Below are 12290 nucleotides of genomic sequence, written 5' to 3'. Positions count from 1 at the left end.
CCCAGGGGTGCACGAGGGCTGGGGGTCTGGTCAGCGCTCAGGGCCCCCTTGGCCTCTGCGCTCCCGGCCGTCCTTCCCCGTTTCACAGGGGACACCGTGGATCTGTCCCCTGCGGGCGGGGGCGCCTGTGGACTCTGGTCCTGTGGGTGCTTCCAGACAAGCCCATTTCCCTGGGGAAAGCAGCCTGGTGCTCCCCCTGCTAGAGGCTGAGGTTTTCTCTCGCGTTCCTGCCCCTCGCTGCTCACCCCAGCTGTCGCCCTCGTTCCGCGCTTATCAACTAATGAAAATAATTGGCCTCCCCTCCCGGACCAGCCCTTCCTCCACGTGTTGTCATCCAGGCCGCCTCCGTCTTTTTCTGAGCACATGGAGGAAAAGTTTCCTCGGGCTCCGGCTGCCAAGTAAGGACTTCAAAAGTCAGCCCACAGAACCAGGCCCGGGGCACGGAGTTTAAGAATAAAATCTCTGTGATGTTACGAGGCCCCGTCAGGGACCGCACATTTCTCTCTTTTGTGGAATTACGACTGTTAAAAGGACTTTCTGTGATGGCCTCAGTGGAGTCGAGCACTGGAAAAGAGGGCATCTGTGTCTGCAGGGGCTTAAATCAAGAAAGCCCTAAGACGAGGGTGCACTACCCGAGGCCTGTGAATATCCAAGTTTTCAGAAATTGAAGACCCGTGCCGAAATGAATTTGCTTGGAAACATCTCCGAATAACCCTCCCATCTGCAAATCAGCGGTCTTTGCAAGTGTGTACCCTCTGGGGCACAAGTGTCCGTGTCAGATAAACATCACAATCCACGGAAGAACAAAACGGAAATAAATCACTGTTGTGGCTCCGGCCGTAAGAATTAGAGTGCGTGCACAGTAATTAAGTATTTATAATAATGGGCGGGCTGTTGCTTTGAGAGGAGCATAGGGGTTACGTCCTTTAAAAACCTTCTCCTGTTTATTTCTGTGTGAAAAATCATCTCGTTCTCTCTGAGACAGTCTCCTGGGCAACGTATCCGGCCAGTCAAAGGACGATGCCCTGCATTTCTGTTGTTAATTACGACCTTCCCGGACATCCCATGAATATTACAAAAGCACCCTGAGCCGCTGGTCGGAGTGGACCAAGCTGCCTGCCTCGAAGGGAGAGCCGCCGTCTCCAAGATGGGGATTCTGCAGCTTGTCACACACAACCTCATACAGAGGGGCCTGGGAGAAGGTGTGCAGCAGCCTTGGTCTCTCATAACTCAGTGTTCTCTCTTAGGATACTTCCTACAAGAGCAGTGTTTCCAAAAGAGAAATGTTTAGGGGGTGCTTTACACTGTCACGCCTCCTGTGCACCCACTGTTTCATTTTATTCTTACAACAAGCCTGTGAGATGCCATCATTATTATGTCAGTTTAGGGAGGAGGGAAGCAAGGCTCAGGGACGTTCAGAATTTGCTTGAGGCCACCCAGCTCGTAAGTCTTCTTCCCAACCTAAATCTTCTGAGCTGATTGCTTTGCTTTTCCCTGGAATGTGTATCAGATAGTGGAGTGAGCTCTTCAGCAGCCGTGCCCGGCTTGTGCCATGTTGGTTACCCATGATCCTGGGCACCGGTCACGTGCCAGGTTACTCTGGGGTCCGGTGTGGGTGTGAAGCCAATATTTACCTGTTTCAAAATGGCTGTCTGATTGTCTCAGTGCCATTTATTTTCAAAGTTTATGTTCCGTAGATGGGAAGTATCTGGTACGCGGGTTATTCCACACCAAGCCTCCCTCCCGTTGTCCCCTGCCTGGAAGACAGGCCGCCCTGTTATGTGATGAACTTCACAGGCTGTGAATGGCACCTACACTTGGTGCAGGTAGTTCAGAAAAGGAGTGCCAGCTGGGTAGGCTCAGAAGTCGATGGGCTGTGAAGCACACTCGGGGTTTGATACGTTCCTTCCATTCTGGCCCGTCGCAGAGCGCCGCCGACCGTCGCCGGGGCCACGGCAGGGCCCGCGTTCTGCTGCTCCTTTCAGGCGAGAGTCGGGGAGGCCTTGGGCCTTTGTGCTGTTCACAGCTGGCCTGCTCTCCGGCATTTCTGCTATCTCTCCACGGGCCTCACCGCGTACAAGTGGCCTGTAGCAGGAAGGGACAAAAGACTAGTCTCAGGAAATCCTGATTTTCATGGCGTGCCTTTTCAGCCATTGTTCTCTTGGGAGGGCTGTTCTCCATTCCAGGCCTGAACCTCGGGGTTCCTTCTTTCCTCCGAGGGCGGCAGCCTTGCTGGTGCGCTGGTCCGCCTGCACCCAGACGCTCTGGCCTGGGGACAGCGCAGATGACCGAGCGGGACTCCGCAGGGTTGCTTAGCGTCCGGGCGGGGCCTGAAGACCCCAGCCTGCTGCGGAGGGTGCGCAACCTCCTGCTGCCACTCTGCGTTCGTGTTCTCCTCCTTCTCTTCCCTCCCCCACTGAGCGTCAGAGCCGTGTCTTCCTGAGGCAAGAACCAGCTCTTGGATAGAAATCCGTGCTTTTGGAAGCTGCCCGATGACTGAGGAAGTTACGCCCACTGCACGTGCCCCTCGGTTTACCCAGGGGAACTGATTCACTTCTACACACGCAATCGTGGAAAACACTCGCTACTCAAAATAACACGACAGTCCTTTCATTGTACAAATAGCAATGTCCTAGCTAATACGTTGTCTGTGTCCAGAGCCGTGTATGTCGCTGTTTTGAATAAACACAACTTTAAATCTCTGCCTTTAGTGCACTAAGTAGCGTGCACACCACGCTCTTCCAGGTCCCCTAAAAAGCCATTTGTCATACTTAGCGCTGGCCTAGTATTTTCGGCACGTGAACGCCTTTGAAAAGCACCCATTCTGACTCCGGGACTTCGTGAGCAAGCCCAGCGGGGAGCTCAGCCCTGGGCACCGAGGGACAGCGCACTGCTCACTTCCTCCCCTCCCTCGTCTCAGAGTCACAGGAGGACGGGGCCGCTCAGGCTGACTTATAGCCACGCCCGCTAGAAATCATGTCTGGGATTCTGGGCCTTAAGTCCCTGTACTCCTTGGACAACTGGCACTGAAAAAGCCATCATCTTCCCTGAACCCTAACATAGTTGAAACGTCAGTTCTTTTGGCCCAGAGCTTATAATCGCTGTGAGATTAGGTTATACCTTTTCAGTGGTTGAAGTAGAAGCAGTGTCTTCTGGGGCCGACCTCTTGGCTTTACTCTTGTGTTTACTTCCGCTTTCCTCTAACCATGTGGAGTGGCTTCAGGTAAACCCGGTTCCTTGCTCGAGTCGTGTCCCCTGGGCCCGCTGCAGGTACCGCCTGGCTGGCCTGCCCGGAGAGTACCAGCAGAGGAACATCACGAGCCCCGAGGTCAGCTACTGCCTGGTGACGGAGCTTATCATCTGGACGCAGTACGAGATACAGGTGGCCGCCTACAATGGGGCTGGCCTGGGCGTCTTCAGCAGGGCGGTGACCGAGTACACCTTACAAGGAGGTAAGCTTGCTTGCCCCCGAGGCTGCAGGATCTTCGCTGGGGGGCAGGATTTGCAAAGTTCAACCGGAGCATGTTCGAAATAAAAATAGAGTGTCCGGTCCTCTAGGGAGTAGTTAGAAGGAGAGTAATCACATATCGAATTTAATCTCTCTGTCCATTCCAAAACTATAGCAAAACCACAGAAGGGAAACAGATACGGTTCTAACTGCTTTTCTCTGGTTACTGAGGGCAGGATGTGTCTACACACCTCCTTTAACTGATTCTGTGAAAGGTCTGTGGGGTCGGCTTTTCCTAAATGGAATAACAGTATATTCTGCAGTAAAGCTGGCGGTGGAGTCCTGTGTGAGACTGTGAATGTTTTTCAAAGAGGATGAGTATTTAGTATTTTGCTTTTAATGATGTAATACAATTATTAGTAATGGAATTTGCAACTTGGTGCTCTCCACCCACACCCCCCCCCCCCCGCTTTGGTTTACTTTTTCAGTTACACAAGCAAACAATTTACTAAATCAATAAAAACTCTTCCCCACACCCACCCCCCCACAAATGACCAGGCAGAATGTCATAAAGCCAGTGGGTCTTACATTTATGTGCTAAGACCCAGCCCCGTTATTTTCAGTTATTTCCACTGGTTTTCTGGAGGATCCGGGTCTCGGCGCCGGGAAGGGCTGGGCACTCAGAAACCTTCTCCACGTCTGCATTTCACTTTCAGAGCTCTTAGCGGGAATAAATAGACCCTCTCTCAACACAACCACATGTGCCCCAGAGCAGCCCAGAGCCTGGCCCAGGGAAGCAGTTTTCCCGCAAAATCTGAAACCCTTTTTCGTTCAGCAGTTTTACCCTCTCCTGACTCACAGGTGTGATTTTATTTGCTTAGGCATTTTTATTGCTACCAGGCCTTGACCTTTTTCAAATGATAAGCTTTCTAACTGCCCACTTCTCTCCCCAAATCATGCCTGGGACCTAATGTTCCTTGATATTACATGCTGTTATTACCGTCCCTTATTGATCGGCTGTCTGTTGTCATCCGTAAGTCCATAAATCCTCCTTTATAAATTAAGTGCCGTCACCTCTGCGTTCACAGTGACTAGGAGAAATATTTAACATGCAGGACGACCAGGAAGGGGCTGTTTATCTGCTGGTGATTCTTGATCACGCATTGAAAAATGAAAATAGCTGAAACCCTGCACAGTTCATGCTTGCTTTAATTAGTCTATTTCATAAAATAACAATAAATTTGGAAACACTTAAAATGACACATATTGCTGTTAGTAATCCCCATGGCTATTTACCGTGACTGCTTCCTCGGGTTACCGGTGCGTTTGCATTCTGTGCGGCCGCAGGCTCCGCTGGGTGGAGAAGGGCTGGGAGGCTGCAGAGTCTGCCCTGGGGACCCGTGGAAGGTTTAGGGCTGTGAGTGACGTGATCAAAGCGCCGTATCAGAAGAGGGGCCTGTCGGTGGGTGCGGGCGAGGCGGAGGGGAGCTGAGGATGAGGCGGCAGCTCCGGAGACAAAAGAGCGATAGTGTGGCTGTGAAGTGATGAATTCCCCCATCTCTGGCGCTGGCCGTGAGAGGGGCGAGGGACGCGTTCGGGTGCTGCTTCATGGTTTTCAGAGCAGCTCCACACGCCTCCCCTCTGCAGCGCCCCCGGAACCCCACCCAGACTGCAGGGGGCCCCGCGAGCCCTCCCCCAAGCCACCTGTCCGGTGGGACCGGGGCCAGCCCCTCCCTCAGCTTGCCTGCAGTTTATGGCATAGAACAGGACACGTTCTGCTCGAGCTGAGCTGGTCTGAGGTCGCTCGGCTAACACACGGCGGAGCAGCACTAACGCTGGCTCTTCTGAGTCAAGAGCTCTGTTTTCTGGGCGCCGTCGACAGCCTCTGCTGTCAGTGGGACCCACGCTCACGCGGGGCTCGTCGTCCATGCTCCTTGTGGCCTCCCGGGCACCCACAGCGCAGCAAAAGGGAGCAAGCGCGTTAACTCTGTCCTTGAATCCCTGCTCCCGCCCAGGACAGGACAGTCAGAGGAGAGCTTCAGACACAAGGCCGGGAAGAATGGGGGCAAGTGCGGGGGGACGGGCGGCTGGCCTGGCTCTGGAGCAGATGACCTGGTAAGCCGGATGAAGAGCCGTCTGACTAGAAGGTGGGACGTCGGGAAGAAAATGGCACCAGCGAGGGGCCTTGAGTAACTTAGGGAGATGGAGATGAGGCTGGGGTGCTTGTGAGATGTCTGCACACGCACGCACACACACACAGGCACACACACAGGCACGTGCACCACATGCACGCATACTCGCACGCACACGCACACATGCTCACACGCACACACAGGCACACACAAAGGCACGTGCACCACATGCATGCATACTCGCACGCACACATGCACACACGCACGCACAGGCACGCACACATAGGCACGCGCACACACAGGCACACACATGCATACACACACACGCAAGCTCGCGCACACACATGCAAACACAAGCACACAAGCTCACACACACACCCCTTTCTGTACACGTGGCCCCAGAAACGGCCCTTTCCTGGAGTCTGTAAGGCCTGATTCTTACTATTTACTCCTTATCTGCCTTCGAGAAGCACAATAACTTTTCTGAGCCTCTGCTGTTTTCATTTGTAAAGTTGTGACGTGTCTATCTGCCCTGACTGCTTGAAGGGCAGTTGTGAAGCGAAAACAAGGCAATGCACGTGAAAAGGCTTTGAAAACGCTGAGCTATGGTACAAACTCCCGTGTTGTTGTCTGTATTCCTCCTTCCACCGTGGCAATGACCAGTATCTACTGCGGTATTTGAATGTTTCTGTACTGGTAGTTGTACAGAAAGAAATTTGGGGTTATTCTCTCTGCCAGTAGTAAAATCGAGAACACACATTCAGGAATTGATGTGAGCGCCTACTGTGTGCTCAAGGTTGTGCGATGGGCCAGGGCAACGAGAGTGGAGGGGACACCTGTCTCATTGTCAAACCTGCGGGCTTGCCGCCTCGCCCGGGAGCAAAGACTGACATTATTGTGAGACAAGATGAAGAACTAGAACAGAATCCGGCCTCATTCACAGGCAGTCACTCCCCATTTGCCCACAAGATAGGCATTACTAACGTGCTGTAAAGGCTTTCCAGCCGAGATGCCCCGAGGAGTATGCCATTGGTGGGAAGGCATCCCTGAGAAGGTGCTTTACTGGGACTGCACCAGGGAAGTAAGTGCAGCCGTCTGATTTGGTTAGGAATGGAGTCCAGCTGCTAGAAACAGACCCAAGAGAACAGTAGCTTAAATGAGGTGGAGGTGTGTTTTTATCTCTCTCATACCAAAAGAGTGGGCAGTGGGGTCTACAGAGTCATAGTGGCAGCTTTATGGTCACCAGAGAGTCAGGCTCCTTCTTTTTGCTTTGCCATCTTTAGCATTTGCCTCATGGTTACAAGCTGACTACTGTGATGCCAGCTATCACGTCCACATCCTAGTAGGAGGAAGGCATGGGGTGTGCCTTGTGGCCTAGTAATCAAGTGTGCCCACCTCTGAAGAGCTTTCTTAGAAGTCCCATCTGCCGCAGACGTATGCTTACAATTCATGGACCATCTCTGTGCCAGAGAGCCTGGAAAGGGTCTTTCAGCTGGGTACATTTCTGTCCATTATGAAGGAAGGAAGGGGGAGGGGAAAGTGGAGAGCAGCTAGCAGTTCCTGCCCCACTTTGTATGGTGACTCCTGCTGAGGGGTCAAACCCAGAGGATGTATTTACAATTTCTAGATATAAAATTGTGGGACAACCTGTCTCATGGCTGCTGCATGAAGAGCACCTCATGATCCTGCATAATCGCCCACATTGGAATTAGCAGAAACTGCAAACCCACAGCCCCTCCGCACCCCTCAGCCTCAGCTCTAAGCTCGGTGGGTCTGCTCGGGCAACAGCCGAACACGTGTATGTGCCACCGGGGACCCTTCCCAGCGCCTTGCGTGTCCCAGCGCTCTTAGCAGCCATTGCTGAGAAAGCCTGGGGGCTGAGTTGGCCCTTGAAGCTGAAAAGGGAATCATTAAAATGCTTGTATATTAAGGAGGAAAAAATAACTCCTAAGATTGTCAGCCTAATTTGGGAAATTATTGGAATGTATAGAAACGTAATTCTGGAGTCAATCAGGAGACCGCGGAGGAGCAGGAGGTACTGGGCCGTGGGAAGAGGGAGGCTGCGGTCCAGCCAGCCTGATTTTCCCTCTCCCTTCAGCCGCGTGGCAAGCTTGAGCCATCAGGCGAAATGAGATGTAATTTATCTTGACTTTAATGAGGCTCCTCTCGAGAAGGTATGGGAATGCCAGGAGAGCTGGTGCGGCTCCCCCTGCCATTAGGGGGGCGTGTGGCGTGTTAGACCATCACTTGCAAAGAGAACTTATAACTAATGCAGGGTCGGCCCGGGTGCAGGCACGCAGCGGCAGGAACACGGGGACGGGAAGGCTGCTGCCCAGGAGACGCGGTGGCCTCCTGCTCCTGGAGCGCATGGGCTTGGTCTCAGGGGCACTTTCTTCCAGGAAGCTCCTAAAGGAAGATAAGTGAGTTATTCCTCCCCTGAGTTCAGCCGAGTGTGATATTGATCCCTGAAGTGATTTGAACCCACTGTTCCGCCTGTCACACACCCCGGGTTTCTCTTCAGTCCCATTCATTATTAAGATACAATAAAAACGTCTGGTTTGTCTGCTTTCGTCCTTTAAGGTTTGGACACACAGGGATTATTTCGCACAAACTTTCTCACCTCCCAACTTTTCATATCCACCCTCATCCCCCCGCCCGCCATGATCTTGCCTGCCAATCCCATTTGATAGATTTTATTAGCAGACCTTCTCTGCTCTAGAGAAGAATTTTAAAATGTGAGAGATTAACTTACACATGGAGCCGCAAAACTCTAATACAGCTGCAGCCACGCGAACTTTCCGGGTGGGGTCAGGGGAAGACGGGGCGTGGTTCATTCGTCACAGTGGCCGTGGCCTAAAGTTCCACAATACGGGGAACCCACTTGTCAAACTTCCATTGTGATTACCCAAAATGAATGAAAAACAACTTAAGTTTTCTCGAGAATTTCTTTCAAAACCCTTCCAGAAATCAATATGCTTTTAGTTTCAAGTAGAAAAAGCCATAGAGTCTAAGTTCTGCATGACTAAACGCGCAGTCTAATTACAAGCATTTTTCTTATTGCCAATGTCTACTTCAGCAACTTCCTAATCATCTGGTATGGGACAAAAGCACTGTAGTCATCTGACGCGATCAGTGGTTCAGATCTGATGCTGATGCAGTGTTTGGTTCCAGTCAGTTTCTGTTAAAAATTGTTTGACTAATGGTGAAAGACACATGAAGAAGTAAGGTGACCACAGAGGTCTGAGGTGAGCCTCAGTGTGGAATCCTACACAGTGTTAGGATATGGATGTAATAGGTGATGGTTCCCTCCTAAAATAAGCCAGTGAGGTTAGCAAACTCCTATCCCTTCCTTAAATGTATCCATTAAGATGCAGATGTTGCCTTTTCTAGAAAGGGTCCAAAGACAAATTATACTATAAATCATCATTTTTGAGCATGCCAAGGTTTTAATTTTTTCTGGTTTTATTTCTTTATCATTTTTCTTCTTGTAACAGGTATTTTTGTACTGTAATGATTTATTCTGGTTTCAGAACATTACCTTCTAATGAAAGAGAAATATTTCATATTTAAAGAGAAATGGAAAAAAACATTTGGTTATCCACATTTCTAAAACATTAGTAAAAGCCCTTAAATGTTCACTTGGGCTTTGCAAGGTTTTCTAAAGTAAGGATTATAAATGAACACTCCGTTTGCAAGCTCCATTCTTATCTCCTCTTGGGAAATTCTCAATGTGGCATAAATGACATTGCACAAAAGATTTGTGCAATCCTTAAGACTTTCTAGACCTCAAGCTGCGCCTACAGAACAGGATAATGTTCAGAATCTCCCAGCATCACCTAAAACACTAAGTAGGAACTGAACAAAGTGATATGGGATATTCCATTAGGTATGGGCTTCATTTGGTCTTTTAGAACTTTCAGGAAAGGAAAGGATAGGAAACGAGCATTTTAGGGGAAGCCACTCTATGCCAGTTTCGCTGTGCTGTGCTCTCCACTTGCACTCATTATCATTTCGTCGGTCATCCCCCAGCCATCACGTGAGAAAGGCACCACTGTCCCTATTTTACAGAGAAAAAATGGAAGCTCAGAGAGGTAACTAACTTTCCAAAGGTCACATAGCTCGAAAATGCTGGAAAATGCTAGAATTTATGCTTTTGCTTTTCATTCTGCATTTACCAAACATGGACATAAATTACTTCCAGATTTTTGGTGCTTATGTTCACATGGCAAGTGGGTTTGCAGTAGCTCGTGGACATTTTTTACTGCAATCCATAATAAGAAGTCTGTTTTACATGGACACCCAGGACACACACACACACACACACACACACACACACACACACACACACCCCTGAAACAAAAGGCTCGTAGAACAATAGTCGCCCTGACGGTGTGTGATGTTCTTTAATATTTTCTGTTCTATTCCATTCTGTTTCACTCTCTTCTCCTTTAACAGATGCAGGCTGTGATCACTAAATTGACTTCCTGGGCTGCTGCTAATGCATTTGTAACCTGCAGTTTTGAAAAACACTGAATTCAAGCAATACAGGATGTTTGGTTCAGCTGATCTTGAATCCCTTTCAGAATAGGCTTCTACTGGCCTGTAGGACACATCAGGGTCAGGGCTGAAGAAGGCTTCCCAAGGGAGATACTGCTAAAACCAACACTGAAAGACCAAACAGGGGTCTGAGTGGGGCTTTGAGCAGGGGTGACAGGCCTGGGCACAGAGCTGAGATTTGGGGGCTGGAGGAGGCTGAGTCCAGCACCTGTATCTGTGCAGACGACTTCATGGGAGGGAAGGGGTTTCTGGGGTAAGACTTGACCTTCAGCTGCTGCTGGAAGATACAAGGAACGATCAAACCCATCTTAAATTACTGTGACCAGCACATTATTTTGTGATGTACAGACTGGGCTTCCCTACAAGCCTGTGAACGCTTCAAGGGCAGCGGCTGCGTCTGATTTGTCTTATTTATATCTGTATCCTTAAATCCAAGCACAATGCCTGATGCGTAAATAAACAGAATGTAAATAGCTATCTGATTACAGACAGACCCTTGCTGTTCCTATTTCAGTTTCCAACACCGCCCCGATGGAATCTCCGTGTGCAGCACCATGCCCGGCCTTCTCTCCCGAGTCTCAGAAGGAGAGCCGGGTCCCTGCTTGCCTTGCCCCACACATTGTACCTCCCCAGCCTAAAAGCTGGTCCCAAATGCTTTCTCCTCAATGCCTGGCGCATGAAGAATTGGGAAAAATAAGTTCAGAAAAGGACGCACAAAACTTTTTAAGTGTTAAGATATTTTCTTACGCTAGCCGTTGAAAAAAGATTCTTGAGCTTCTTTGTCCAAGATTTGTTATCCTAATAATGTGTTAAGAATGTTTAATGCAGTTAGGACATTCAGGTGTATCAAAACCGCAAGAACCGTCACAACACAAGAACTCAGCCGTAGCCTATAACGATCTGGAATTAACAATAACGCCCAACGCACAAATTGTAATATATTCGTCCCCACAGCAAAGTGTAGCCCGTGATTCTTCCACATAATGATCTGCTTCTCCCCTCTCTGAGAGGCATTTAATTCTGTGGGATCACCTGGAGAGGGAGATGCCTGTGAATTCTGGGTAGACACCTCAGTCCCTGGTACTAGCGATCATATGCTTTTAGGATAAGGAAAATCAGGGTGTGTGGTTGTGGTGGAGACCTGAGGACCCACGCTCCCTTCTGTGGTGTGGACGTTGCTGGGAGCAGCTGTCCTGCCAGCGGCTCCATCCCCAGGGAATGGAATACGTGCAGAAGTGAGGAGATGCTCTTCTAGGTAGGGGGCTGGGGGTGCCCTGAACGCTCACATGCCAGGCTCCTCACAACCAGGAAAACTGACCTTGCCCTGTAGGGCGATGAGAGATGAACTGCTATTGTGTAGACACTGAGATTCCACAGTTTATCTGTAACAGATAAGGTAGATAAGGTATCTCAGAGAGATACAGCCGAGCATGTTAGCATATAGAAATTTTGTCGGGCAATGCACTGTAATTTCGTTCTGTGCTAAATTCAGCTAATTTTACAGCATTATCAGTGGGCCGTTAGCATCTTTAGGCTGGGTTTGCACCCGTTGATACCGGGAACAAACAGGAAGCAGAAGTCAATCACTTTCCTACTACAGAGGCCATGCCCACCTGTCCCATGAGACGTTGTAAATTCCCTGCTGGCACGTCACAGCCTCAGTTTATTAATTTTATTTGACATGTTGTGAATCTCCCAAACACCAGGTAGCTCCATGGTCAGTGTAGGTTTCTTTCGATTAACTGTTACTTTAAACTGATTCTGCCGTTTACGTAGATTACAGAGAAGATGAATTTTAATGATCGACTAGAATTTACTTGGGGATCCTGCAAATAAGCTTTACGTAATCTGCATGATATAGTTTGAGTACTTGAATGAAAGAGCAAACGTGAAAACCACTGGTGTCTCTCTTTTCAGCTGCAGAGACTGGTTCAGGAAAAGTACTGGCCTGGCAGAGTCTCAAATTCTGTGCACTGTAAATAGCAGTAGACGGTCCTGGAAGAAAAGGTGGAAAAGAGTCACTAGGAGTCACCTTTGGTCACTCAGAAGGGGCCACATGCTACCAACCTCATTTCCTTTTGGGGGAGGGTTACCGAGTCGATGGATCCAAATAGTATATTCATTCTGTGGCTTGATTTCCACTCGTTCATTCA

The 12290-nt window shown here is 49.7% G+C and overlaps 1 protein-coding gene across 9 annotated transcripts in view; it reads left to right on the top strand.

Annotated features, from left to right (window-relative positions):
• Positions 1-12290, top strand: part of SDK1 (sidekick cell adhesion molecule 1) — an 829158-nt gene that overhangs the window by 647806 nt on the left and 169062 nt on the right. For all 9 annotated transcript variants that reach the window (XM_082362848.1, XM_082362846.1, XM_082362847.1 and 6 more), the window contains one exon: positions 3271-3452. In XM_082362848.1, the coding sequence (XP_082218974.1) occupies positions 3271-3452 (182 nt within the window). The remainder of the gene's footprint in view (positions 1-3270; positions 3453-12290) is intronic.

This window comes from Balaenoptera borealis (genome assembly GCF_965194805.1).
Source record: "Balaenoptera borealis genome assembly, chromosome: 16".
Classification (NCBI taxonomy): domain Eukaryota; kingdom Metazoa; phylum Chordata; class Mammalia; order Artiodactyla; family Balaenopteridae; genus Balaenoptera; species Balaenoptera borealis.
This window is presented reverse-complemented; position numbering and strand designations above follow the sequence as displayed.